This window comes from Schistocerca cancellata, chromosome 9, assembly GCF_023864275.1.
Source record: "Schistocerca cancellata isolate TAMUIC-IGC-003103 chromosome 9, iqSchCanc2.1, whole genome shotgun sequence".
Classification (NCBI taxonomy): domain Eukaryota; kingdom Metazoa; phylum Arthropoda; class Insecta; order Orthoptera; family Acrididae; genus Schistocerca; species Schistocerca cancellata.
The window spans coordinates 346,487,150-346,515,002 of record NC_064634.1 but is presented as its reverse complement, the minus strand read 5'-3'; the positions used below and the strand labels follow the sequence as shown (position 1 = coordinate 346,515,002).

Genomic DNA, 27,853 nt, shown 5'->3' with positions numbered 1-27,853 from the left:
GGATTCGAACCTGCGACCGTAGCAGTCCCGCGGGTGGCAAAATGAATAAGCATAATTTGAGAGTATAGGGTACACAAAACCCGCATGTCCCTCTGGAACATGAACGTGATTCCCCGAAAACTAAACGTTGTCAGGCGTAACCTACTCGGTATGCCTTCTCTCTTGTCGGTGCCTCAATAGACATAAGAGGTACTCGACTTCATTTTGGAGCAGGACAGAACCCTGCCAGATTGTGATAAACTCACCTCAACGAACATCTTACATAGCGCTGGATCGAATGATCTGCCTTCCATGTTGTGTCCCCCTCACCTCCTACTCCCATCTGACCTTACTCCAAACAAGTGTTTTCTTTTTTTTCTTTTCGGGATGTGTGAAGGACGTTTCTACATGGCTTACACCAGGTAAGGCACCGGATAGTCGGCACAGTTAACGCTACTGATCCGGCTGCTTTGCAACGTGTTGGCAGGACACAGCAGACAGACATCTGCTGTGTCACAATTGGAGCCCACATCGAACATCTGTAAATGTCAATAGAAACAGAGAGAGTTCATGTTTCAGTCTATAATTTCTGAAGTAAAGCCATTGGTGTAATCACAGGAATACTTTCTTTTTGTCCCATTAATTTTGAATCACCTTATATCACGAATAAAATTTATTTATTCACTGCAGGTGGAATAGGAAAAAGAAAAAAAGTCTATTTCGTGTCCTTTTGTGATTGCTTGTTTGAACTACACTGACGAGACAAGACATTATGACCACTATTCACAGCAAGATTGAATGCCACCGGATAGCGTTGCAGGGACGTGACGCGGCACTGAAACTAGAGGGTTGTCCAGAAATGGACACCACAGTGAAAACCGGTGAATCTTTGTACAGATATGTTGGGTACTGTCTCTAGTATGACCGTCGATCGCATCAAGACGGTCTTTTCAGTTGTGAGTGTGCTGTGAGAGAGTAAAGGTGCCTAGAATAACGATGCCTCCCGCCAAGTAGGAGGGCCTGCTGAGAGGCTTCGCCTTAATGAATGCAGCCCACCTAACACAACTGCCACGCACTTCCTTCTCCATGACAATTATCAGCCGCACTCTGCAGGGGCAGTGAAGACGCTCCTGCAGCCTTTTCGATGGGAAGTGTTCGATCACCCACAACACCGCCCTAATTGGCTCGTCCTGAGTGTCATCTCTGTTCATATGAAACACTGGATCCGAAGACAACACTTTGGCGCAGGCTACGCACTATAGACCAGCGTAGAGTACTATCAGAAAGCACAAGTGGCTGCCTTAAATGACGATGGTGTTGGAAATGCGGCATAACGCTCCGACAAATGTCTAAGTCGGAGCGGCGACTATGTAGAGAAGTATCTGGAAAGTGTAGCTAACACCTGCAAATAAAATGTTTCTGATTTTCACTGTGGCTTCCATTTAGCGACCGATCTGAGCTTACTTTCTGGACAACCCTCGTATATATAATTTCTGACGAGGCGACTCTGGGATCATTCTTGCGACGATACAGGGATCAAATGGGGACAACTTTGACAAAGGGCAAATTGTTACGATACTGTGCCTGAGAACGAGAATCTTAAAAAAGGCGAAACTCGTCGGCTGATCGCGTGTGAGTCGATGGAATGTGGTTGAAAGGCTCTGAAATCACGAGTAGGCGACAAGGTGTTGGACGTCCACGCCTCTTCGCAGAACACGAAGATCGCAGGCTTTTCTAATCTGTAAACGAGGATATACGGTGATGTGAACCATTTCTGACGACAAAATGTAATTATGGCGCCCTCTTAGCGCACGTCGCTGAACAAGGCGTCACGCAGCAGACGACTATACATTGTTCCCTTGTTGACCCAATGAAATCGTTTTATACGAGTGGAGTGTGTACAGGACCGTCGAGATTGGACCTTTCATCAGTGGAAACGTCTCATCTGGTGCGATTAATCAAGTTTCTAGAGACATCAGGACGACAAATAAGTACACATAATATAACGTTAACACAAAGCGGCCCCCATCCAACGCAAGTTCGTTTTACTCTACTTTACACAAAAATGCACAACATTTTTAAGCTACACATACGGTATACCAAAAAGTGCTGTGTTTGGTTTACAAGTACAAATAATTTGATAAGACGAAATAACTTTTTTTAAGATGCTTATGCCGCCAGCTTGCACCGTCTAACAATTTCCAGGTCAAGACAACCTGTATAGGCGTGCAGTGCCCATTATACGGAGACAGCGTCTCTAAGTTTTTCTGGTGAAAAAATGGCGACTGAAAAAGTAGTTTGGTGACCTCAGAATCTTGTAATGGCCCCATACCCCTTTCCATGTGTTCACTGCGTCAGTTCAAACTACATTTGGGCCTCATACTGGATATTACTTCCGTAACTACGGTAACTTTGAACCTCTAAATCACGGTAACGGGTAAGGATGTCGAAAAAAGTTTCGAAGTTCTTCGAGAACATTGTCACAACAATACATGGTGAAACTTTTGACCATTTTCCATGAATAGAAATCATGGAAGTGGCTATACCCGCATTTGGTACTTCTGGTACCCAAAAAGCATAGTTTTTCGGGAGTTCCTCCGTCAATGAATTCTCGTAAATTCTGCTTTTATAAGCCACCTTAGGCCCACTTTTGACCACGCCTAATGCTAAAGAATCAACCTATTTGCTTAATGTACCTGTGCTAGAGAAAATCTGTTATGTTTAAATTTTGACCCTGTTTTGTAGGACAGCTACAGTACGCCTGTTCTTCCGATAAACGTACAAATGGTCGCTAGGCCATGTGTTATCCAAACATTTAACCCGTTATCTCTGTGATCGAGAGATATGACCACCTGAAAAATCGCAATTTCGCGCGAGGCTTTTGATATCGTGCACGACAAACGACCGAATAATTATTCAGAAACATATGATAGCGATGTAAGCTATCAGCCCCCTCTGACATAATTTTAGGTAGGCCACCGTCTTCCGTAATTTCCGTAATTTTTCTTTTTTTATTACTCTTGTTTCTGTAGTTGTTTCCTGCAGGGCGTTTCCCGTACAACGCAAGCGCTGTGTCCGGTGTAGTAGCGTACGAGAGTCATTCTTAGAGTGAAGAACATTTTGAACTGACGAACCTCGCTTTTCTCTCCCCAAGCCCGTCGCCATGTTACAGACTTCCTAATCGTCAGCGCCATGATGACGCTAACAGCGAACAGTAACAGTCATATACTGTTTATTTGTGAGATTCTAAAGTGTTCAACGAAATTAACGAACCCGACAAGTGCGAGGTTCATAGCGCAATGCGCTTCCTGAAAGTAATAAAAGACCGCACTATTGAAATTTACAGGCCGCTAACCAAAGTTTTTGAAAAATGTGTTGCATCACGCTTGAATTCGAAAATGTTGGACCGTTATTATAGGATATGGGTTCCGCCTTTTTGCGAACATAGTGCTTTTTCTTTTTGCCCAAATATGTTTCAGCACTTCTGTGCGATCATCGGTAGTTTTTTTATTGAAAAGCTGTGAAAAGTGAAAATATTTTGGATTCTAATTGATTTTACAAAGTGAGGCCTAAAGGAAGATTTCGTTCGTTTTGCTTCTTACCGTGATACTACGTTATGTGGTTTTGCAGGACTAACTCTATAGTGTCCTGCACTGATATCTGCAAACCAGACGATGTAAATGTAAATTTCATCGGCGATTTAACACACTACTTGATTTTTAAAAACGTGATTTTTGGCGTGTTAAAATGTTCTGCATAGTAACAAATATATACGCAAAACATTTTGACACGTCAAAAATCATGTTTTTAAAAATCAAGGGATGCATAGTAACAAATGCATGCGCAAAACATTTTGACACGCCAAACATCATGGGATGTGTTAAATCGCCGATAAAATTTACATTTACATTGTTTGGTTTGCAGATGACAAGCTATCAGTGCAGGACACTGCAGAGTTAGTACTGCGAACCACATAATATGAAATCAAGGTAACAAGTAAAACGAACAAAAACTTTCTTCAGCCCTCACTTTGTTAATCAGTCATATCTTAAAATATTTTCTTTTTTTTACAGTTTCTCAATGAACAAAAAATCCATTGATGATAGTACAGAGGTGCTGAACCATGTTTGGCTAAAAGGAAAAGCAGTGTACTTGCAACAAGGCAGAACCCATATCCTATAATTTGACTGCAAATGTGGAAAGAAAGGACGAGAGCTGTAGATCCAAAAGATGAATATGGTGCACCGTTTTTAATAGTGAACGAACGAATATTCACGAAGAAGAACGACCTGCACGAATTTCAATTTTGACTGAGAAACACAGATCGAGGACTGAGAAAAACAATCAACAGGGTAGGGATTTCACTATTGATGGACTCCTTTTGTGCTTTCCTGAAATTTCACGAACACTCTTTGTCAAACTTTCTGGCAGATTAAAACTGTGTGCCGGACCGATACTCGAACTCGGGACCTTTGCCTTTCGCGGGCAAGTGCTGACCAACTGAGCTACCCAAGCACGACTCACGCCCCGTCTTCACAGCTTTACTTCTGCAAGTACCTCATCTCCTACCTTCCAAACTTTACAGAAGCTCTTCTGCGAACCTTGCAGAGCTAGTACTCCTGAAGGAAAGGATATTGCAGAGACATGGCTTAGCCACAGCCTGGGGGATGTTTCCAGAATGAGATTTTCACTCTGCAACGGAGTGAGCGCTGATATGAAACTTCCTGGCAGATTAAAACCAATCACTCTATAAAGGAGACTGCACACAAAAGTCTAGTGCGACCCATCCTAGAATATTGCTTAACTGTATAGCACCAGCGCCACGTAGGACTAACAGGGGATTTGAACGGATACAAAGAAGAGTAGCCGAACTGTCACAGATTTGAGAGACCCATGGGAGAAATTTAATGAAAATGCTGAAAGAACTGTGGCAGACGCTAGAAGACAGACGCAAAGTAGACCGTGAAAACCTAGTTAGAAAAATTCTAGAACCAACTTTAAGTGATAAATCTAGAAACATACCACAAGCCCATGTGTGTCATTCTCGTAGGGATCGCACAGACAAGATTAGATTAATTACAGCACGCACAGAGGCATTTAACGAATCATTCATCCCGCGCTTCATACGTGAATGGAATGGGAATAAGCTCTGTTAACAAGTACAGTGAATCATACCCTCCAATTTGCACTTCATAGTAGTTTGCAGACTATAGATGTAAGTGTAGATGTAAAAAAACAAAATTATTCTCTTCAATAAATCTGATCGTGCTTTTCTTGTTTACTAGCTTTCTGACACAATCTCAAAAAAAAAAAAAAAAAGAAATTGCCAACAAAAAGTTGGCTGTAAGGAGCTCTTCCATGATTCAGTAAGTAACTTTATCATTTGAGATACAAATGTGATGGATGCTAGGCCTATATGATGTCACCTATATGTCTCTCTGTACATATTGTACATCAATGTCTGAGGTAACAACATTTCAAAGCTGAAGGAATTCTGGGCTATTGTCCAGTATGACTCCGTGAAGCATGCAGGTATCTATATCTATCGCCCTTAATGCCTGGCAGAGGGTTCGTCGACCGTCAATGTACTTCTCTAGCTTTCCACTCTCGAACAGCGCGCGGGGAAAACGAACTCTTAAACATTCCCGTGAGGTTCTGATTTCTCTTAGTTTATTGTGATGCCCATTTGTCACTATGTAGGTGGTCGTCGACAAAAGGTTTTTCCATTCGGAGAAGAAAGATGGAGAAAACGCCTTTGATTTAATGACTGTCACCACAAGTCGCGTAACATATCAAATGCGCGTAACATATCTGTGACACTCTCCCCTGTACTTCTCAGTAACACAAAACAAGCTGCCCGTCTCTGAACTTTCTCGATGTTCTCCGTCAGTCCCAACTGGCAATGATCCCACAATGCATAGCAGTACTGTAGCAGAGGACCGGCTAGCGTAAGTAGGCACACTCTTTTGTGGATTTGTTGCATCTTTTAAGTGTTTTACCAATAAAACGCACTCTTTGGTTTGCCTTCCCCGAAACATCTACATGAGTGTTCCAATATAAGTTTTTCGCAATTGTAATCCCTAGATGCTTATTTGAATTTACAGCCTTTAGATTGGCGCGAGTACGCTTGTACATACAATACGCTTTCATATTTTTTTCCTAGAGCATAGTTATAATCAAGGTTTTCGGGAGATTTCCATTGGTTGTAAGGCAAATGCTGCAATTGGACATTCTCTACCAAATATTCGAAAACGGGACTTCGTCTGTCCTCCTACAGTATCTGTGATATTTGGCTGAAAAATTCGCTGACTGTACCAACTATTGCTTCGGACCGTGTGTTATTAATTTTTATTCAAATGTGAAACACTACAGTCCATATTAGAATCTTAGATAACGAGTCAAGACAAACTGCAACATTAACTTAAAAATAAATCGCCGTCACCTAAGCGTAAGCTCACACTCATTGAAACAAGCACGATTTATCTCTACTGAGACGGAAAAGGAATGTTGAGCTCTTGGCGATATCTCTCATTCGCGAGTGGGAGTGACGACTGGCACGAAGGGTTTTGGTGTTCCCTTTGGTCGGTACACCTATATTTGGCGCCCTGCCTGGGAGATGTGCGCTGATTTTGGCCGGACAAAAAGGAGGAGAATCGGGCGTGATGGGGGACCATGAGTGGGACTAGACGGACGCTGGATCCTGGCCAGCTAGATTGCTCTCGCCGCCGTCACGGCTCGTTATGTGTGTGGAGGACTCGAAGCGTGCCAAGGCCCGGCACTCTAGCTGCTGGACGCTCCGGCCGAAACTCCAATCTCGAAGGGACAGCCGTCTCTCTAAAGAAACGGCACTTAGAAGTCCCGCCCACTTTCCAGAAGGAAGATTCGGGTTTAACGTGCGTCGACATCGACGTTATTAGAGATGGAGCACAAGCTCGTAATGTTTCAAGGATGGGGAAGGAAATCGGCCGTACCCTTTCAGAGCAGCCATTCCGGAATTTGCCTGGAGCTATTTAGGGAAATAATTGTAAACCTAAATTTGGATGACTAGACCCAGATTAGAATGCGAGTCCAGTGGACTGCCTCACCTCATTCGATCCCACTTTCTAGTCATAAAACAGCATGGACTTGGATCCGTGTACTGCTATAATGTCGGGTCGTATTTGCCCGCAATATCAAAATATAAGAGTATAAGGCCCATGTTACGGTATGGAAGCAGAGAACAACAGAAACGCTCCTAATGGCCTGGCAGTGATCTTTGAATACTAGAAAACATGGCGCGAAAATTCGTATTTTTAATTCTAAATACGCGATTTACATGACAGCATTTTTCGTTTATTCTCAATGGCTGGGCCTAATAGTCTAGTATTAAAGTATACGCCTGGAAACAAAAATGTTTTTGTGACCTATAAAAGTAATATATTCGAGCAATCTTAATCAAAAACTAACTTCTGTAAACTGGAGTTCACCCTCATTTAAAATTTTGTAAATGACATCGTGATCGCCTTTTTACCATAAAATTATTTATTTGTAAAACCCAATACTGCAGTTTCGACCATGTAGCCATTATCAAGAGGAAATAGTTCCTCCATCATCTGATATGACATGACACAGAAGTCGGTTTCATCACATTTTGTTCCTGATTACGACTCCTTGAGCGTTCTGAACACTTTCAGTTGCGTTGAAAATATGTTGCTCGTACTTTGCCTTATTTTTGCACTCATCCGTAACATCAAGTTGAGTATTACACATTTGTTTCTGTTCCATATAAAACAGGAGTTAGTCTTTTCGTATCGTGTTCTGTGGACTCCTGTACATTTGTCGCTGCTTGCGAATACATGTGTGAACTGTCCGATTTAAATGTGTTGTAAGTCTAATGCTACTTTATTTTAGTTCGCGGTCGTCTTTTGTGCTTCCTCGCATTTAATGGAGAAATCCATGTTAGCAGCTTTTGACAGTAGTGATATTCAACTTTATTACGTCTTGTCACGGATTGAGAATATATTTCTGCTTTGAATGACGTTTGTTCATACTACTAATTATTGGCACACCACTCACTTTCGGTTTTTGTTTCTGCACACTACGCTTTTCAGTGTTCATTCCATTATCATCAGATGGATTATGATATTCATAAGTGTTTCAAGAACGTCACCCTTTACCACCAAAACCTGCTACTAAAACTGCTTTATTGAAAACTAGTTTCTGTCCATGAGTCATTATGTTCATAAAAGATTTGGAACATCGTACTAGACTAATGTTGCTTGTATAACATGAGTTTGTGAACTGTTTGGCACATTTTTGTGGTTCACGGTGTAATTTATGTTACTATTTGATAAGAGCGACTAATTTATGGACTTTATTGTTTGACGGCACTTTATATCGCCTACTATAAGTTTGTAAATGGTTTAGGAAGTTGATGATGATCGTAGACAGAAACTGGTTCTTCAATAACAAAATTTTTAAAGCTGCACTTGGCGATAAAATACGATGTTGTACAAATACTTTTGCATCGTTGAATTTGTTTGTGAGATCCCCATCTCCTGTTCATTTTGTAGAAAGCCTGTGGTAGGGAAATGGCGTGCCATATTGCACTGGTGGGGAACTTTAGCGTTATTTAAGCACTGATAGGGTTTATAAACTTTTCTATACGTTTTTGGGAGATGTACATAATGCATATCTGGGCAAATAAGTATGCTGCATGCTGAGAATTTCATCTGCTTATCTCTACACACTTTTCAAGTTACAATATGTGCTAGTGTTGCAGTTCAAAGATGTTTACTGTAACATTGCAAAGTTTGTAGTGAAACACACTTGCAGTTCGCCATGGCAGCATACAAAAAATACAGTGTCCACTCACGTTAATGTGACCACCTGTCAAAAGCATGAATAAAGGAATAAACAGATTTTGCAGTGCGGAACACTGCGAGACGTGCAGGAAGAGAGTCAATGATCTCTGGAAGGTACGGACAAGGATGTGGAACCATGCCAAGGTCATCTCCGTTAGGTGTCGCTGTTGACGATCCATACCACGAAAGGTCCATCCGACGTGGTCCCACAGATTCTCGATTGGGTGTAAATTCGGGGAATCTGGTGGCAAGGGGAATACGGTAAACTCGTCCTGGTGCTCTTCGAACCACGCACGTACAATGCGCGCCACGTTGCATTATCCTGTTGGTAGATGCCATTGTGCCGAGGAAAACAAATTACATGTACGGGTGACCATGGTCACCAAGGATATATGTGTACTTCTGGTTTGTCCACTGGGCCTTCCAGGATAAAGGAATCGCCCAGGGAATATCATCAAAACATCCCCAAGACCATAACGCACGCTCATCCGTTCTGGATCCTTCCGACGACTGTTGCAGGGTGTTTGCTTTCAGTCGTTTCACGCTTTACAGACCAAAGGCCATTTATGATATGAAAATACCACCTGTCGCCACTCAATAGATGTCCAGTTGCTGCACTGGCGTGCAAATTCGAGTCCTCGTTGTCGATGAAAAGCAGTCACCATGGATGCTTGAACTAAGTGCCTGTTGCAGAGGCTCGTTCACGGCAACATTCGCTGAACAGTCGTTGGAGAAACACCTTTGTTCATCTGGGAGGTCAGTTGCACAACAGTTATACATCCATTCACCCGTACAAATCTCCGCAGGCTACGTTCACCTCTGTCATCTACACTATGTGATCAAAAATATCCGGACACCTGACTGAGAATGACTTAAAAGTTCGTGGCGTCCTCCATCTGTAATGCTGGGATTCAGTATGGTGTTGTCCCACCCTTAACCTCGATGACAGCTTCCACTCTAGTAGGCATACGTTCAATCACGTGCTGGCAGCCCATTCTTCGCGGAGTGCTGCACTGAGGAGAGGTATCGATGTTGGTCGGTGAGGCCTGGCACAAGGTAGGCGTTCCAAAACATCCCAAAGGTGTTCTATAGGATCAGGTCAGGACTCTGTGCAGGCCAGTCAATTACAGGGATGCTATTTTCGTGTAACTACTCTGCCACAGGCCGTACATTATGAACAGCTGTTGAAAGATTCAATCGCCATTCCCCAATTGGTCTTCAACAGTGGCAAGCAAGAAGGTGCTTAAAACTTCAGTGTAGGCCTGTGCTGTGATAGTGCCACGTAAAACAACAAGGGGTGCAAGCCCCCTCCATGAAAAACACGACCACATCATAACACCACCACCTACGAATTTTACTGTTGGCATTACACACACTGGCAGATGACGTTCACCGAGCATTCGCCATACCCATACCCTGCCAACGGGCCGCGACATTGTATACCGTGATTCGTCACTCCACACAACGTTTTTCCACTGTTCAATGGTACAATGTATACGCTCCTTACACCAAGCGAGGTGTCGTTTGGTATTTACCGGCGTGATGTGTGGCTTATGAGCAGCCGCTCGACCATGAAATCCAGGTTTTCTCACCTCCTCCCTAACTGTCATAGTACTTGAAGTGGATCCTGATTCAGTTTGGAATTCCTATGTTATGGTCTGGATAGATGTCTGCCTATTACACATTACTATTCTTTTCAGCTGTCGGCGGTCTCTGTCAGTCGACAGATGGGGTCGGCCTGTACGCTTTTGTGCTATACGTGTCCCTTCACCTTTCCACTTCACTATCACATCAGAAACAGTGGACCTAGGGATGTTTAGGACTGTGGAAATATCGCGTACAGACATATGACACCAGTGACACCCAGTTACCTGACAACGTTCGAGGTCCGTGAGTTCTGCTCTCTCACGATGTCTAGTGACTTCTGAGGTCGCTAATATCGAGTACCCGGCAGTAGGTGGCAGCACAATGCACCTAATATGAAAATCGTATGTTTTGGGGGTGTCCGGATACTTTTGGAAAATTTGGAAATTTGTGGTAAAGTCCTAGGGGACCAAACTGCTAAGGTCATCGGTCCCTAGGCTCACAAACTGCTTAATCTAACTTAAGCTTACACTAAGGACAACACACACACACCCATGCCCATGGGAGGACTCGAACCTCTGACGGGCGGAACCACGCGAACCGAGGCAAGGCGCCTAGACCGCACGGCTACCCCACGCGGCTGTACTTTTGATCTACACCTACATATATACTCCACTACCCACCAAGCGGTGTGTGGCGGAGGGTACAATTCGCGGCCGGTCGCTGTGGCAGAGCGGTTCTAGGCGCTTCAGTGCGGAACCGCGCTGCTGCTATGGTCGCAGGCCCGAATCCTACCTCGGGCATGAATGTGTGTGATGTCCTTAGGTTAGTTAGGTTTAAGTAGTTCTAAGTCTAGGGGACTGATGACCTCAGATGTTGTCCCATAGTGCTTAGAGCCATTTGAACCATTTGGTGCAATTCGCGCCAAAGTCATATTTCCCCCACTCTGTTCCACTCGCTGAAAGCGCGAGGGAAAACGACTGTCTGAACGCCTCAGTACGAGCTCTAGTTTCCCTTATCTTTGAATGGTGATCATTGCGCGATTTGAAAGTTGGTGGTAATAATATATGCTCTACATCCTCGGCGAAGTTCGGATTTCGAAATTTAGTGAGCAGCCCCTTCCGTTTAGCCCGTCGTCTATCTGCAAATGTGTCCCACTTCAAACTCACAATGAGATTTGTAACGCTCTCGCGATGGCTAAATGTACCAATCACGATTACATAGTGTATGACCCGTCGTACACCACAGCTGCTCCGCGCTAATTTTTGGTAGCGCCATTTTGCGTTGCAGTGTGTACTTAAACGACGGCGAAGCGTGAATAATTTACAAATTTCGCCGTTTCGGAAATGCTTCCGCTCTTGACCCGAAAGCCATTGATTATTTTCTTTTGAACGTCAGGTAAATTGCTCCATTTATGCATTTCGGCAATGACTGCATCGTTTCCCGCGGTCTCCGACCCCGCACCCTTTACCCGACAGGCTTTATACACCCTCCACTGCTAGTGCTCCCAACTCCCATCTGTGAGCGGTTATTGCACGTTGAGGTCCTACATAGGTGGTGGTCACATTAATGTGATTGGACAGCGTCTATTCCCCCAGATATGCTCCAAGTACAGCTTCCACATACAACAGAACAGTGTACAAACCCGATCAGTTCTTTAAATTATGCTTACGTTTCCTCTTGAATGCAAGATGACATACAGTCTCACTATCGCAGCTCTGTCCGTTAAAGAGACAACTCATCTGAGTTCAACAAAGCAGACGTGCGCTAATACACCTGAAGATCACTGCATAACTATTGAAACGCGTAGTGGAGTTAAAATGAAAATAAAAGTGCCTGAAGAAATCTACTAATATAATCAGGTACAACCCTTACTGAGCAGTTCATTATGGACGATATATTTGTTGTGCACAAACTTGCTAAACTGAGCAAACAACATCAGACTACCCTCACAGTGTTTCAGCAGTCAAATATGTAAAAATGCCGTATCTTGGAATAGTATCTGACAAATTAGCAAGAGTATTCAAAAACACAGAAGTAAAAATCAGCTTCAGCACCAACAACTACTTAAGTAGGAAGCTTATTCACAATATAAAATCACCAGATACAAGTCTTGAGGCATCTGGCATTTACAAAATTACCTGCAGCCAATGTAATAAATATTATATCGGCCAAACAGGCAGAAATTTCAGAACCAGATTCAAAGAACATTTAGACTGAAACTTCCTGGCAGATTAAAACTGTGTGCTGGACGGAGACTCGAACTCGGGACCTTTGCCTTTCGCGGGCAAGTGCTCTACCAACTGAGCTACCCAAGCATGACTCACGCCACGACTCACAGCTTTACTTCTGCCAGTACCTCGTCTCCTACCTTCCAAACATTTAGACTGTTACAGGCTTGATAAATGTAACAAATCAGCAGTAGCAACTCTCATTAAAGACACAGGCCACCCTTTGAAAATCGAAGACAATCTCGAAATTTTACACAAAATAGGAAAAAGTAACAGAATGTATATCATGGAAGAAATGGAAATTTTCATACATAATACAAAGCATGGAGATAACATTCTTAATGAAATAACCGATTTCAAAACTCAGAATTCTTCAACAGTCTTAAGCTAGTTCTAACTCAATAGATTGAAGATGTGTCAATGTAAATAATTGACTACAAATCTGTCAGTACCAAGAATATCGATACAAAACCTCGATAATCCATACAGACTCACATGCTACAGTCCGCTATCTCGTGGTGTATGCGAAAAGTTTACATATATGTCCAAGCAATTTGTACTGTGAATTACGTTGGCAATCAGTAATAAAATACAATGAGCAGTAGTGTAATGCTAATCAACAGCTCTGCCATTACACCAGTGATGCAAGTGAAGCAGCAAGATGATGAAATCGTAAGTGATCAACTGTCATATAAAAGCCTTTCACACTATTTTCGTAACACATAACTGATGCAAATCTATCTGCGTCCTATACAGGTTGTGATATCATACACAGTCAACCAAAAGGAAGAACACCAGCACTGATTTCGATTTCTAGCCATCCACGGCCCCCCTCTCTCCCCACCCCCCTCCCAAATGCCACACCAACCGCTGCAGTAACAAACAATGGGCAAAAAGTTCTAGATTATTCTAGTTTAAGATTGTTTATTTTTAAGTAACATTTCCATGTATGCATGTATGTATGTATAAACGTCTGAAATGAACAGAGTAGGTTAGAAACGCGTTGTATTAGGTTAGATTAAACATAAAATAAAAAAGTGACTGGTGGCAGAAATTACAAATAAATTGTTAGACTAGACTTCCATTCCATGTGTTACGTTGCTGTCCAAATGTGTATCGTGTAACCTGGAAGCGACTGAGCAGATTCGGAGTCGCCTGAGCGAGTGCTTCGTCCTCGTGTTGCAGGCGCCGTGCCAGGTGGAGCTGGAGAACTGGGTGAACAGCATCCACTCCGCGTGCGCAGCCGCCTTCGCCCGGCACCGCGGCAAGACGGGCACGCTGCACCTGCTGCAGGAAGAGATCTTCCGCCTGGAGAAGGCCATCGAGTCGGTAAGCTTCACCACACTGTACTGCTGTCCGACAGCTCACTACTCCGCCAGTGTAGGCTTTCACGGTCAATGTTTACTACATTTATAACTCCTGGACTGAGAGGCTGTAGTTGGACTATTAAACTGCTAGCTGGCGTTTCGTCTCTCACTGCGGGAGACATCTTCGAGGACAACGACGCATAATCATTGCCACTTTAACTGCGAAGACATCTCCCGCAGCCAATAGCTTGATACAGGGTGATTCATGATTCCTACCGCAGGCTTCTAGTGGGGGCTGGTGGTGGGGGGAGGGTGCGTGGGGGGAGGTGTACACTGTGTACTGTGTACTGTTTGGACTGCCATCACAGTGATATTGGTGTTTCGTTTGGTCTGAATTTCATATCATATAGTGCTACAATGATGCTCTGTCACCTCACTTGTCAAAGACATGGCCTTGTCCTTGAGAGTGTTGGTTTTTTCCTCCAGTGTATATCAATGGATCCTCCCCCAAACACGTGTTAGACGCACATCAGCCATATAGATGCAGATACTATTAGGTCTAAAATAGAAAACCAACCTAAAAATGTGTAATATATCTATAGGAATAAAACGAGAGGGTGACACATAGGTGTCGAAACATATATGGGTAGATAATAAGAATGAAGAATACACCGTGTTTTGCTGAAGGAATAGTCTTTTAAATACCAGATTTAATTCGTAAAAGCAATGGGTGCTCATAGAGTGAGCAGGGTGGCTAAGTTAAGCGCAGTCTGTTGGGTCAGTAATTAGCTTTAGCTAAAACTTCGGGAATGAGAGGCAGTGGCCGATATACATGATGATTTTTGTATTACATGCTTCTAGGGATTGTAGAGGCGACTTAGTAGATGAAGTTTTGACAAGGAACCCATGTCCGCAAGTGTATCGCTTGGGAGTGAAATAAGTTTGAAGACTGAATCACTTTCAGAAGTTAAGAAGAGGACCCCGCCGCCAGTCCCTGCTGTAATTATGACATCACACACTATTTTCGTTCGATTACAACAGCTGCGAAAAATTGGTAGGTCCGAAACTGGAAGGGTTGACTGCGGTGCTCCACAGACGCGCTGCACTCTCGTCTGAAGAGGACGTCCTTCGTCCCTTAGAAGAGAACCCGAGGACAAGAATTCAAAATATTGCCCATGCCATCCGCTCCCACGCCCCACAGGTCGGAGCTCATTGTCTCCGCTGTGTGCCTATCACGAAGCGGGAGATTTGAAAGTGGTCTGATCTTCAGATTTCCAGACATGTGTTCCTTATCAAAACTTCATCTCCTAAGTCGCCTCTACAATCCCTAGAAGCATGTAATACAAAAATCATCATGAATATCGGCCACTGCCTCTCTCATCCCGGAAGTTTTAGCTAAAGCTAATTACTGACTCAACAGACTGCGCTTAACTTAGCCACCCTGCTCACTCTAGGAGCACCCATTGCTTTTACGAATTAAATCTGGTATTTAAAAGACTATTCCTTCAGCAAAACACGGTGTATTCTTCATTCTTATTATCTGCCCATATATGCTTCGACACCTATGTGTCACCCTCTCGTTTAATTCCTATAGATATTTTACACAATTTTAGGTTGATTTTCTATTTTAGGCCTATTAGTATCCGCATCTATATGGCTGATGTGCGACTAACACGTGTTTGGGGGAGGATCTATCGATATACACTGGAGGAAAAAACCAACACCCTCAAGGACAAGGCCATGTCTTTGACAAGTGAGGTGACAGAGCATCGTTGTAGCACTATATGATAACAAATTCAGACCAAACGAAATACCAATGTCACTGTGATGGTTGTCCAGACAGTACGCAGTGTACACCTCCCCCCACGCCCCCTCCCCCCACCACCAGCCCCCTCTAGCAGTATCGCACAACGACGCGGAGGCGTATATTCACGCAGGCAAACGAACATAAAGGTGCATAAAGGTGTCGAATAGCATCCTGCTACAGACTGTCCAAGCACATTGCGACTTTGGTTGCAAGGCGCCAGTGGTTCTTGTGGTCTCTGAAGAACGAGCAATTTCTGTTTTCGCTATGTCCCATAAGTGTTCCATCGACGGGAGATATAGTGATCTCAAAAAAAAAAGTTCCTTCCTGTCGAAAAAATACCAATGGCACGGGGATAGCAACCCGTACAGTGCAGCGGGAAGTCGTTACTTTATCCTGTGCAAGCACCGAATGTGACTGCAAATCACATCCGTACCACACGATGACGTTGGGATTTGTGTAACGTGGACGAATGCACTATAGAACTGGCATGTCACCAGTTCTATGCGATACACATGTACGCCAATCACTCGCATACAAACAGAATCTGCTCTCATCACTGAAGACAACAGAACGTTATTTCATTCTCCAGTCAACTCTTTCACGACACATGCCAAGATATCATCATAAATTCACTATCATGATCCTCAAAGCACTATATCACGAGTCTGGCCTTATGACAAGGACAGTTCTCATGACAGAAGATGCCATTTCCGCCAGGGGAGACACCAAGCGTGAAGCGAAGCAGGTAGCCCGTAATAATATTCACATAGTCAGCATCTGTTATGGTGCCTTCGAGTAGTACCACAAGTGTCGTGGAAGCCTAGGTGATTGCCCCCTATAGCATTCTGCTGCTCCCACCAGCGTGCGTCCATGTCGTGGTACATGTTCCAAGCATCTGTTCTCTGGAAAGTCGACGCAACTGTACACGACCGTCAACCTGAAGTAGGTAACAAGAAACGTGATTCATCTGACCGGGGGACGCGTTTCCACTGATCCAGCGTCGATGGACGTGTGTCCGCCGCGGACGTGTGTCCGCTGCGATCGTAATTGCCGATGGCATTAGGTGAGCTTGAGTATAAATGTAGTGGCGCTTTGCTGCGCAACCTCGTGTTCGGCAATATGCGCTTAACGGTGTGCTCCGAAACATTTATGCCTGCACCAGTATTGTACTCTGTCATCAGATGTGTGAAGGACCGTCATCTATCGTAATTCACAGAATGGGTAAGCGTTCAAACTTGACGTTCTATAATGAGGTGTGCACTTCCACCTAGTCGTGGCTTCCCCGTCCCTCAGCCACTTCCACAGATGCTCACGACAGTGGCGTGCGAACAGTCGACAGTCTTCGCCGTTTCCAATATACTCACTGCCAGGCGAAGGGCCGTAACAATCTGCCATTTGTGAAAGTTTCTTGTGTGAGTAGGTTTCCCTAAAGGCAGCGCGTGTCTAAAACGATTCCCCGGTGTTCTCCGATTATATACTTTCCCTACTGCATTACGTCCCTGCAACGCCACTAAATCTCGGGATGTAGAATAAACATAATTCTTGGTTCACCAGTGCATACATCGGGAGTCCCTCAAAAGAGTCATCAGATGCGTATTCTCTTATGTTTTGGAAGATATTTACAATTTCGTTTTTCTAATGGGTAGCTGACGTGAATCCAAACAGTCTCTTCATGCATCGCCTACTGTTGACGAAAAACGTCGGTGTTTTCCCATAACGAACAAAATTATTTTGAAACAGAATGTTGCGTGCCAGTTCGATTGAGCGGCACCAATTTAGTCTAGTGCAGTATTCGTTTAATCGATGTGTGTCACACTGAGGTGACAAAATTCATGGCATACCCCCTAATATAGTATCAGACCTTCTTTTGACCGGAGTAGTGTAGCAGCTCGACGTAGCATGGACACAGCAAGTCTCTGGAAGTCCCCTGCAAAAATACTGAGCCATACTGCCTCTATAGCCGTCCATAACTGTGAAAGTGTTGCCGGTCCAGGATTTTGTGCACGAACTGATCTGTCGATTATGTCCCTTAAAAGTTTGATGGGACTCACGTCGGGCAATCTGAGTGGCCAGATCAGTCGCTCGAATTATCCAGAATGTTCTTCAAACAAATCTCGAACAATTGTGGCCCGGTGACACAGCGCATTGTCGTCGGTAAAAATTCCATCGTTGTTTGAGAACATGAAGTCCATGAATGGTTAGAAACAGTCTCCAAGTAGCCAAACATACCTATTTACAGTCAATGATCGGTTCAGTTGCACCAGAGGACCCAGTCATTCCATGTAAACACAGCCCACACCATTATAGAGCCACCACCAGCGTGCACAGTGCCCTGTTGGCGGCTTGGATCCACAGGTTGGTGGCGTTTGAACCACTCTCGAACCCTAGCATGAGCTGTTACCAACTGAAATCGGAATTCATCAGACGAAGCCACGGTTTTCCAGCCACCTAGGGTCTAACCGACGTTGTCAAGAGCTCAGGACAGGCGCGGCAAACACCATGTCCTGCTAGTAGCAAAGCCACTCGCTTCTGTGGTCTGTTGCCATAGTCTATGCTAAATGTCGCCGCAGAATCCTGACGGATAATTTCGTCGTATGCCCCTCATTGATTTCTGCGATTATTTCACGCAGTGTTGCTTGTCTGGTGGCACTGGCAACTCTACACGAGCGTCACAGCTCTCGGTCGTTTAGTGAAGACGGTCGGCCACTGCGTTGTCCATGGTGAGAGGTAATGCTCGAAATTTGGAAGTATCGGAACACTTTTGACACTGTGGTTCTCGTAATATTGAATTCCCTAACAATTTCCGAAAGCGTCTAGCTCCGCGTTCAACGTCTGTCAATTGCCGTCGTGCGGGTCATATTCAAATTGGAAACCTTTGCACATGAATCACCTGAGTACAAATGACATCTCAGCCAATGTATCTCCCTTTTATGCCTTGTGTACGCGATACTACCGCCATATGTATATGTGCATATCATTATGCCATGATTTTTGTCGCTTTAGTTTACAGGAGATAGTAAAACACAAAGAGTAACCAGTAGTCTAACAGCGACTGAGCAGCGCCGCTGCATGGCTGTAGCAGTCGGCGCGAGCCAGGGCGGTGCTGTCGCTGCTGGAGTACAGTTATTCTTCGCGCTTTGCAGTCCGTGTTAATAAATATCGATTAAATTATTATCACACTAGAGTACGATACCATGACGATTTTATTACAGTAGAGTCACCTTGGGCCGTTTTCTTGTTTCAGCTACAACTTTTAAAGTAATTTTATACCAATTGTACCCATGACTACACACCCACCTCATCAGATTCATCCCCTGGTGTAATCAGTGGTACCTGTCCATCAACCCTACAAAAACGAAGGCAATAGTGAAAGGAAAAATCTGTAACTCAAAGATGTCCGCCTCCAGTAGCTGAGTGGTCAGCGCGACAGAATGTCAGTCCTAAGGGCCCGGGTTCGATTCGCAACTGGGTCGGAGATTTTTTCCTCTCAGCGACTCGGTGTTGTCCTAATCATCATCATTTCATCCCAATCGACGCGCAAGTCGCCGATGTGGCAAAAAATCGAAATACTTGCACCCGATGAACCGTCTACCCGACGTGAGGCCCTACTCACACGACATTTACATTTTGCTTCAAAGTTCACAACTATCTAGCAACGCTAAATGAAATACTAAAGCCAGGCGGAGTGACCGAGCGGTTCTAGGCGCTGCAGTCTGGAACCGCGTGACCGCTACGGTCGCAGGTTCGAATCCTGCCTCGGGCATGGTAGTGTGTGATGTCCTTAGGTTAGTTAGGTTTAAGTAGTTCTAAGTTCTAGGGGACTGATGACCACTGCAGTTAAGTCCCATAGTGCCCAGAGCCATTTTTTTGAAATACTAAAGTACCTCTGTCTGAAACTAAGGTGTGACTGATTCCTCCTAATATTCTCCATACCTACAAGACCCTCATTTGTCCGATACTTATGTATGCCATAGGTGCATGGACCTACGTCCCCACCCTAAATTTGATCACTCCCTCCGCACTCTCGAGCGGCATTTACTTAGCTTTGCCTTCCACGTCCGTCTAACTTCCCCCACCCGTGTTTTCTACGAGTCAATCCAATTGCCACATCCCCTCCAGTATAACACCTGCGCCTCTCCGACATCACCCTATAGTCACCCCCATCAATGAGAAGCATGCCCTGTGCAATTAACGCTGCCCACTTTCCCTCCATCTCCGTGCACTCTATTCCTTTTCCAACGGAATTTCGATCGCCTCCTCTCCCCAAAACGGGAAGTCATCTCTGTGCTCCACCTTCCATATAACTATAATAACCTACTCATCCCACAACAGATGAAGTCTCGAACCCGCCCAATCCTTAACCAGTTAGCATGCCAGTCCTGTCCTAACACCTGCATCTCAACTATCCCACAAAGGCAGTTGTCATCCTTTTCTGCTCAACATCCTCCACAATAACTACCATATCTCAGTCCCCCTCACAGTAAGTAGCAGTCCGAATCACATCATCTTTATTACGATTTAGGACATAGCGGAGCAATGGGACTTCACAAAGTAAGTTACACATTATTATGGAAAGTCATGTAACTTGTATTGCATGTTGTATTGCAGAGACGACTTCCCAGCATAGTCATCAAGTTTCTGTAAACAACAGTCAGAGCGTTCTTCTAATCTTTCAGTTCATGGGCCATATAAATCCGCTCCTTGGCCACGGAGCCATTCGAGAACTGGCGTGTGAACTTCCTCATCGTCGGAAAATCAGCAGTTGCTGCGAATCTGTTCCTCGACAGCCAGGACCGTTTCGTCTGTGATCGATGTCGACGACCTTCTTTCCAGATCAACATCAGCCATCTCTGTGCGACCTTGGTAAAACTGTTGGCACCATTTTACTACGGTTGGAGGCGGCATTGGACATGGTCTCTATATACCCAGGTTGAATGTGTGTCAGATGGAGACGTTTTTCCCATAGTAATCGTACTGACCCACGTACTTCAACTTTGGAGCACGAGTTGTCACTCCATTTCGATTGTAACCTGTGATGCACCTGTTATCCATACAGCAGCAGGACTGTCCCTTCAGGAAACCCGGAACCTGCACACTCTTCTGACAATGCGCCACTATTGTTGCGCGATCGTCTTGGCGTGGGACGACATGTGTAACTTACTTTTGGAAATTCATACGTACATCATATCACCATCATCCTTTTCAAAAACATCATCATCCATATTTTAAGCTCACAGGTTTCTTTAAAATCTGAGCGTCAACAAGGATGATTCTGTCGCTCCCCTCCCCCCCCCCCTTCCCCTCGCCCTCTCACCCATTGAGATAGAATGTAAATAACATTTAAAGTAAATAAAAACATGATTATTTGTCCTAAGTTGTATTTTTACCAACCGAATGCTGGTGACTGCACAGTTTGGTGACCTACACTCAGGAACGTCAACTTACGATTTGAAATGCCATAAAGGCCACAACTGACCAAAATAATTACAGTCCCAAAACGGACAACTATAGCTTCAGGAGTTTTGTACGTTTGTGTGAAAAAAGTCATTTCTCTTCTGTGACAATCTCTTCACCTCAGAGTGGCACTTAACACCCAACGCCCTCTGTTATTTGTTGTGCATGTGACTGCCAAAGTGTCAAAGCGTTGTATAGAATGCATAGGCTAGTTACAGTGTGTGTCAGGCGGAACGGGCAATATTCAGTGATATGACAGGAACGATCATTCGAAGCGAAAGTATCCAGTAAACATGGGCTCTGAAATGCATACATTAAGAACTATGAGCACTTCTTCGTCTTCGATATTGTGAAACAAATCTCTTCTACCGCAAACTCGTTCTTCCCACACTTTGAGAAGTGGCAGTATGAAGCAAGATAAGGAAAAAAATGTCCAGTAAACATGAGCTCTATGGTTCATACCTTAGGAACTATAAGCACTTGTCAATCCTCGCTGCTGTGAAACGCATATCTTCCACTGAACATGTTCTCGTAGTTCTTAAGGGAATCATTTTAGTGTCCTTGTTTAGTACCCCTCTTCGGTTCGTATGATCGTTCCTGTCATATCCCTGAATACTGACCGTTCCTCCCGGGATACACGGTATGGAATGACTAGTATTTTTGGCTAAATGTTTAATTTAAATTTCATTTAATATTTTTCCTAGGGAAGGTATAAAATGCCTAGAGCCGGCCGGTGTGGCCGAGCGGTTCTAGGCGCTTCAGTCTGGAACCGCGCGACCGCTGCGGTCGCAGGTTCGAATCCTGCCTCAGGCATGGACGTGTGTGATGTCCTTAGGTTAGTTAGGTTTAAGTAGTTCTAAGTTCTAGGGGACTGACGACCTCAGATGTTAAGTCACATAGTGCTCAGAGCCATTTTTTTTAATGCCTAGATGTCTTATAAACTGCGAAATGAACACAGGCAAAGTATAAAATTACAGTAGAATAACATGCTCAAACTAGATATTTATATATTTAATGGCAGTTACATTAAAACATTAAAATAATCACATTTGTTTATGTCTAAAAACTAGCTTATTCTGAAGTAGATGTGTTTTAATAGTTTTTAAAAATTACTAATATGTAATGAACAATCGAAGAAATAGTTTCTTAATAATTATTGCGGATTTGTAGCGAACAGTAACAGAATCCTTTAGGAAAACGCTGTTTTTTGAAAACTTACTCCAACTTTCTGTAATACCTTTGCAATACCGACAATTACAACATTTTCACAATCGTGATATGCAACCTCCATTTTAGCTAAAGCGATACTGACGCAACTAAACTCCTGCCATACTGGAATGAAACAGGTACAATAATAATGTCTGTGGATCTCATCACATTTGCCTTAAACGTAACAGGCACTCTATTAAATGCCTAGGCAAAGTATTAAATAAGACGCATTTCATACCCTGCGTAATGATTTTTGCTATGCTACGGACTGTCTAGGCATTCCATAAAATGTCGGATTTCGCAATTTGCCGCAACATATACAACCCATTCTCTGTGTTCCCCTGTGGCAACCTCTAATACCACGGAAGTTATTCGCTATCACCCTCTCCCTTCTTCTGTACACGAAGAGAGCACGGTAAGCACCACAGTCCGGTTTCCCAGAAACTTCTCTCAGTGTAAGAGGGGTCAAAATAAGCGAACACGAGTCTCGGCATATCCATAGATATTCGATCGTTTCTGAGAAAACAACAAAGTTTGCAAGGTACTTGATGTGCCTTTCAGCGAGTAAGTAATTCAACCGAAGTGGTAGCACTGTGGCTAGCGTCGCAGCTTCACAGTTTTGCGCTCCATGTTCGAAACTTGATTATTAATTTTATCTTTGTTCTTCATTTATATACCAATGTCTGTAGATGATTACTATACGAATGTTTTCTTCTTTATATTCAAATAACGTTGTCTTCATTCATCTTCTAATTGTGTATCCGGTGAATGAATAAAAAAGAAAAACTATAAAAGAATGGAAAAATTATTTGAAATAGTCTTCAATGAAATCTCTGCACTTTATCTCGATTCATATTCAATTTCAAGAGCCAGTTTTCGCAAAAATGATCAGTTATGCGTGGTTTGTAACGAAATTACTACCAACACGAAATTTTCAGCATGTCAGTGACGTTTCTTTTCCGAACGAGATTCGTACGAAGAAATGTCGCTGTGGAAAGCTGCCTTCGAGCAATACTCGAGGTATTCGGAATTTCTATGTTTCGAACGTTTCTACGGTTGGTATCATGCAAGGAAATCTTCCTTTATAATACACGTAAGAATAAAGCATTAGAATGAAGAATTGATATAAAAATGAAATATAAAAATATGAGAACGAAAAAAAGATTGTAACTCCTGGAAATTCCAGTAAATATATACACAGATACCATAGCATACGCAGATATATTGTATAATAATGGTATGACAGTTTTGCAATTAATATAACGCTCTTGTATCAGCTAACTTCATAACAAACATTCATGCAGTAACCTTTTACCGACATAGATCGATAAATGAAAAAAAAATAAAATGAATTAAAACACATAGAACAATAATTAGGTTTCGAACACGGGACGCAAAAGTGACTGCCGTGACGCTGACAACTGTGCCGTTAGTTAAGGTCAGCTTATTGTGCTCTAAAAGGCATCTAAATACCTCGAAAACTTTGGCGATCGTTTTCTCAGGAACTGGAGAGCTCCTACGGATAATCCCAGACACGTATTCGCTTATTTTGGCTTCTCTGCCACTGAGCGAAGTTTCTACAAAACCGGGTTGTGCCACTCGCCGTGCTGTCCTCGTTAATCTTTTCCATGTATTCCCTGCCGATTTGCTGAGACGCTCCTCATTTCTTATTTTATTAGTCCAGTTTACAGTATTCTCCTTCTGTGACATCACATCTCAAACTCGTTGACGCTCTTCTTTTCCCGTTGAGGTACTAACCCGAAACTATAGGGGGCTGCTTACGTCGCGATGGCGACGGAGCGTAACACACATCGTGAATGCTACTGGCGACTCACGTAGTCAGCTCGGCGCTATGCAGAGTACTGTGTCGTGTTGTCGATCGCGCCTCTGTTCGGCACTTTCGCAGCAGAACGACGGCGGCAGTCCGCTTTATCTGGGGCCGCACCTGCGACGTGCCGCCTTATGAACGCCATACCTCACCTGGGACTGTAGCAGATTGTAACACTGCGCCAGGCCGCCTCGTCATTTATCTCCCGACATTATTTACGGGCTTAATCCGAGCGCATTAAACTGGCGCGTCTGCGCACTCGTTCCCCCCGGACAGCGGCGAAGCCATTATTTAAAAGCTCGCAAGAAGTGTCCAAGTTTGCCACCGCTGCCGCAAGACAAACGCCTGTTCCGACTTCGACATCTCCCGACCCGCCGAATTCGGGCAGCCGTGTTTCTTTCTCGGCGGTCGTTTCGGCTTCACATACTTGTCTGCTGACCCAGCGCGATTCTTCTCCTCAGAATTACCATGTTTGTGATCCAAGATACGTGAGATATTGAACGCCATTAGTAACTGATAGGAACTCAGTGTCCGCTGCCCTATTTCTCTCACTCTTATCGACCGCACGTAACTAGCTCAGCAGCGTTTCTTTTTTTCCTTTTCTTTTTTTTCTTTTAGCTTATAATCCTTTCGATTGTTTTTCCTCTCTCCTGCGAGTCCTGGATGTGACAGCTACTTCCAACATAATCTACAGGATGTCTGACTATAGGTACAAACGAATAGAACGAGTGGATGACAATGGACCGAGCAAATGAGCCTAACAATCATAGGTCCGGAAACCAATGATTTCCCCAACGCGTCGTATTACAACTGAGTACACAAACACTTTATAACAGGATAACTGAGGATCCAAACTGTGGACATGCACTTGAGGGCACTTACAATACAAGAAGTGTTCCTCACGTCCACCATTCATGTGAACGCAGGCTTTAGCACGTCTCCTCATCTATATGATGTAATCAAGCCTGATACACATTCTGAAACCTTCGATACCCCGTGGGTATCGGCAATTTCATTTATAAATAGAAAAGTTCGTATAGAACTATATTCGCAAAAATTCATTGTTTAGTGCTCACTTACGACAAAATATGAAGCTGCAATATGAAAACCTGTAAAGTTTTTCCCACTACGTTTTGCTAAATTGTGTATTAGTTAGTCGAAAGAATATCTTTGACAACGTCGTAAATCACTCAAAGCTCTTTGCCTCAAATATAGTCATTGACTACTTCTTGTTGGCACTTGGCGGAAAGCTGTGTAATGGAATCAAATCATGTTTTGTGATACTGTAGAATGACACATGTGTAGGAGCTCATGGGTGCGATTGGATGTTAAATGTTGTCAATCTGATACTTAAGGAGTTGAAAATACAATAGTTAAAAGCGTAGGCCTTTTATTTCATTTCGTTGTTAGTGGATCATTCCAACATTCACAACCCTGGAATCAGTGTGATATTCTTCTCATAATCAAGACTTGTAGCCACTGCCGTACCTTTAACAAGTAGACAACAAGACCAACATCAAGAAAATGAGCCAAGTAAAAAGTTATAATGTAGTAAATTGAACATGCCTTCCAGTGACATTCTCTTCAGATTAATGACAAAAATCCATTTAAGAGCAAAATAATTGTACAGAGGCTCTTAAAAAGGCATGTTACACCATACACATTTTAAAAATTATAAGTATATTCCAAATGCAATGACTATCACCCACACCAAATTTTTTAAATATCCCCACGCCAGAGATCAAAAGCCGGAGGACACTGAAGGCCACGACCGATAAACTTGTCAAAATTCTGTTTACCAGTATATCAGTATGATGATAAAATCAGACGAGGACAGTCTTTCATTTTCTGATTTACATCTCACTTGCGGTGTTTCGAAATAAACGTAACCTTAGACATTAACAGTGTTGTTATTTTGACACAACTGCACTTGGCATACGTCGTATCTGGGAAACCATTGGTTTCCGGATCTGTGTTTACTAGGATTATTTACTAGTTTCCTTGACCTCTTTTCGCCCCTTCAGTTTCCAAAAGATAGGGAAACACACTGATCATGCCCTTGCAAAGTTTCCGCATTACGACACCACTGTCCCATCTCCACCCAATACGTTATATTTATCCTCCACTGCTAGTGTTGCTACCTATCGTCTGCGAGTAGCTACTGCACGTTGATGTCGAAACTCGGCGATGGTCACATTAATATGACTGTACCGTGTAGATTACCCAGGTCTCCCTTAGATCTAGCCAGAGGTCTATGTGTTGTGAACCTTGCCCCTTTCTCTTCAGCTTACCGGTTACACGAATTAAAATCGACCATATAAATGTAGTAACAAGTACAGATCTTCATTAGAGGGTCGTGTATAAAATTTGTAGCAGATCGACTAAGACCTTTAGGAGTCTTTCGGTAACAACGTTTCCCTTTTAAATATTACGTATCTATTTATATCTTATATATATAACTGTCAAACTGTCTTTTTTGCTATGAAAATATGTGATAGCAGAACTGTCAAATTGAACGCCATTTTTTTTTTCCTTTTTCATACCAAAATACTATTGCCGTCCTCAAGCGATGATCTTTCACAACCGATTTTAATTTCCGACTTTTCCAGTGGATTTTTCGAAAGTTTTCATTTATGCAAACCTTGTCCTGGTAATTACGAGTGCAACAAAGACAAAAATCATCCAAATCTGTCGAACCGTTCTTAATTGACGATATTTCGTACATATGGCAATTGATGTTAATTTCCGACTTTTCCAATGAATTTCGAAAAAAAAACTTTCATCAAACCTTGTCCTGACAGTAACGAACACAACAAAAAAAAGTCAACTTAGTCGATCAAGACATTCTCAGGGGATGATCTTCGATACATGCCGCAAATGATTTTTATTTACATAGACAAACTGCAACAGGAGTACGTAATTTTCGTTTGCTCCATTTTTCTTCATAGCCACCCTTCTCTTCAATGTATTTGGTCTACCGTCCCAAAAGCTTTCCGATGTCCTCTGAAAAAAAGGTTTTTGGTTGCGCAGCAAAATACATATGCACTGCTTCCTTCATCTGTTGATGGTATCTTTAAGTGGACCTATCAAGTGATTATTCGTTTCAGAAGCTTTAAAACTTCGTTAGCATGACGGTGCAATAGGCGGTGACAGATCTTCAGACGGTTATGCTTGTGCTCGTCATCGAGTTATTTTGGCATCCGTCTCGCACAGACTTTGTGAAATTTGAGATTGTTACGCATGACTTCGCAGGACCATGATTAACCTTTATATGTTTTGCCACGTCATCAGCAGTCACTCGACGGTTGTTCGGACTCAAGGCACAGACTTTTTCAGTATTGGCACCAGTTGTGGCTGTAGCTGGATGCCCCGATCTTCCTCATCCTTCACACTCGTTCCATCATTTTTGATTTGTTAAATTCCCCGGTAAACACTTCGTTGTGAAAAAACATTGTCACTCCTGGTACACCTTTATGCCCAGAAACTGGATCACCGAACGTTTTCCTTCTATGGTACAAACAGATTGGGGCTGCCGTATTTACGTGGCAACAGCGCAAAGTGAATTGATTTGATGCCATCTAACAGGTGGTGGGCACACAAAGCCGTAGAGC

At 43.4% G+C, this 27,853-nt stretch overlaps 1 protein-coding gene across 1 annotated transcript in view; it reads left to right on the top strand.

The window, feature by feature from the left end:
- LOC126100239 (protein still life, isoforms C/SIF type 2) overlaps nt 1-27,853 on the top strand; it is a 939,475-nt gene that overhangs the window by 703,199 nt on the left and 208,423 nt on the right. Inside the window, exon 4 of the mRNA XM_049910820.1 lies at nt 13,823-13,966. Coding sequence (XP_049766777.1) covers nt 13,823-13,966 — 144 coding nt within the window. The remainder of the gene's footprint in view (nt 1-13,822; nt 13,967-27,853) is intronic.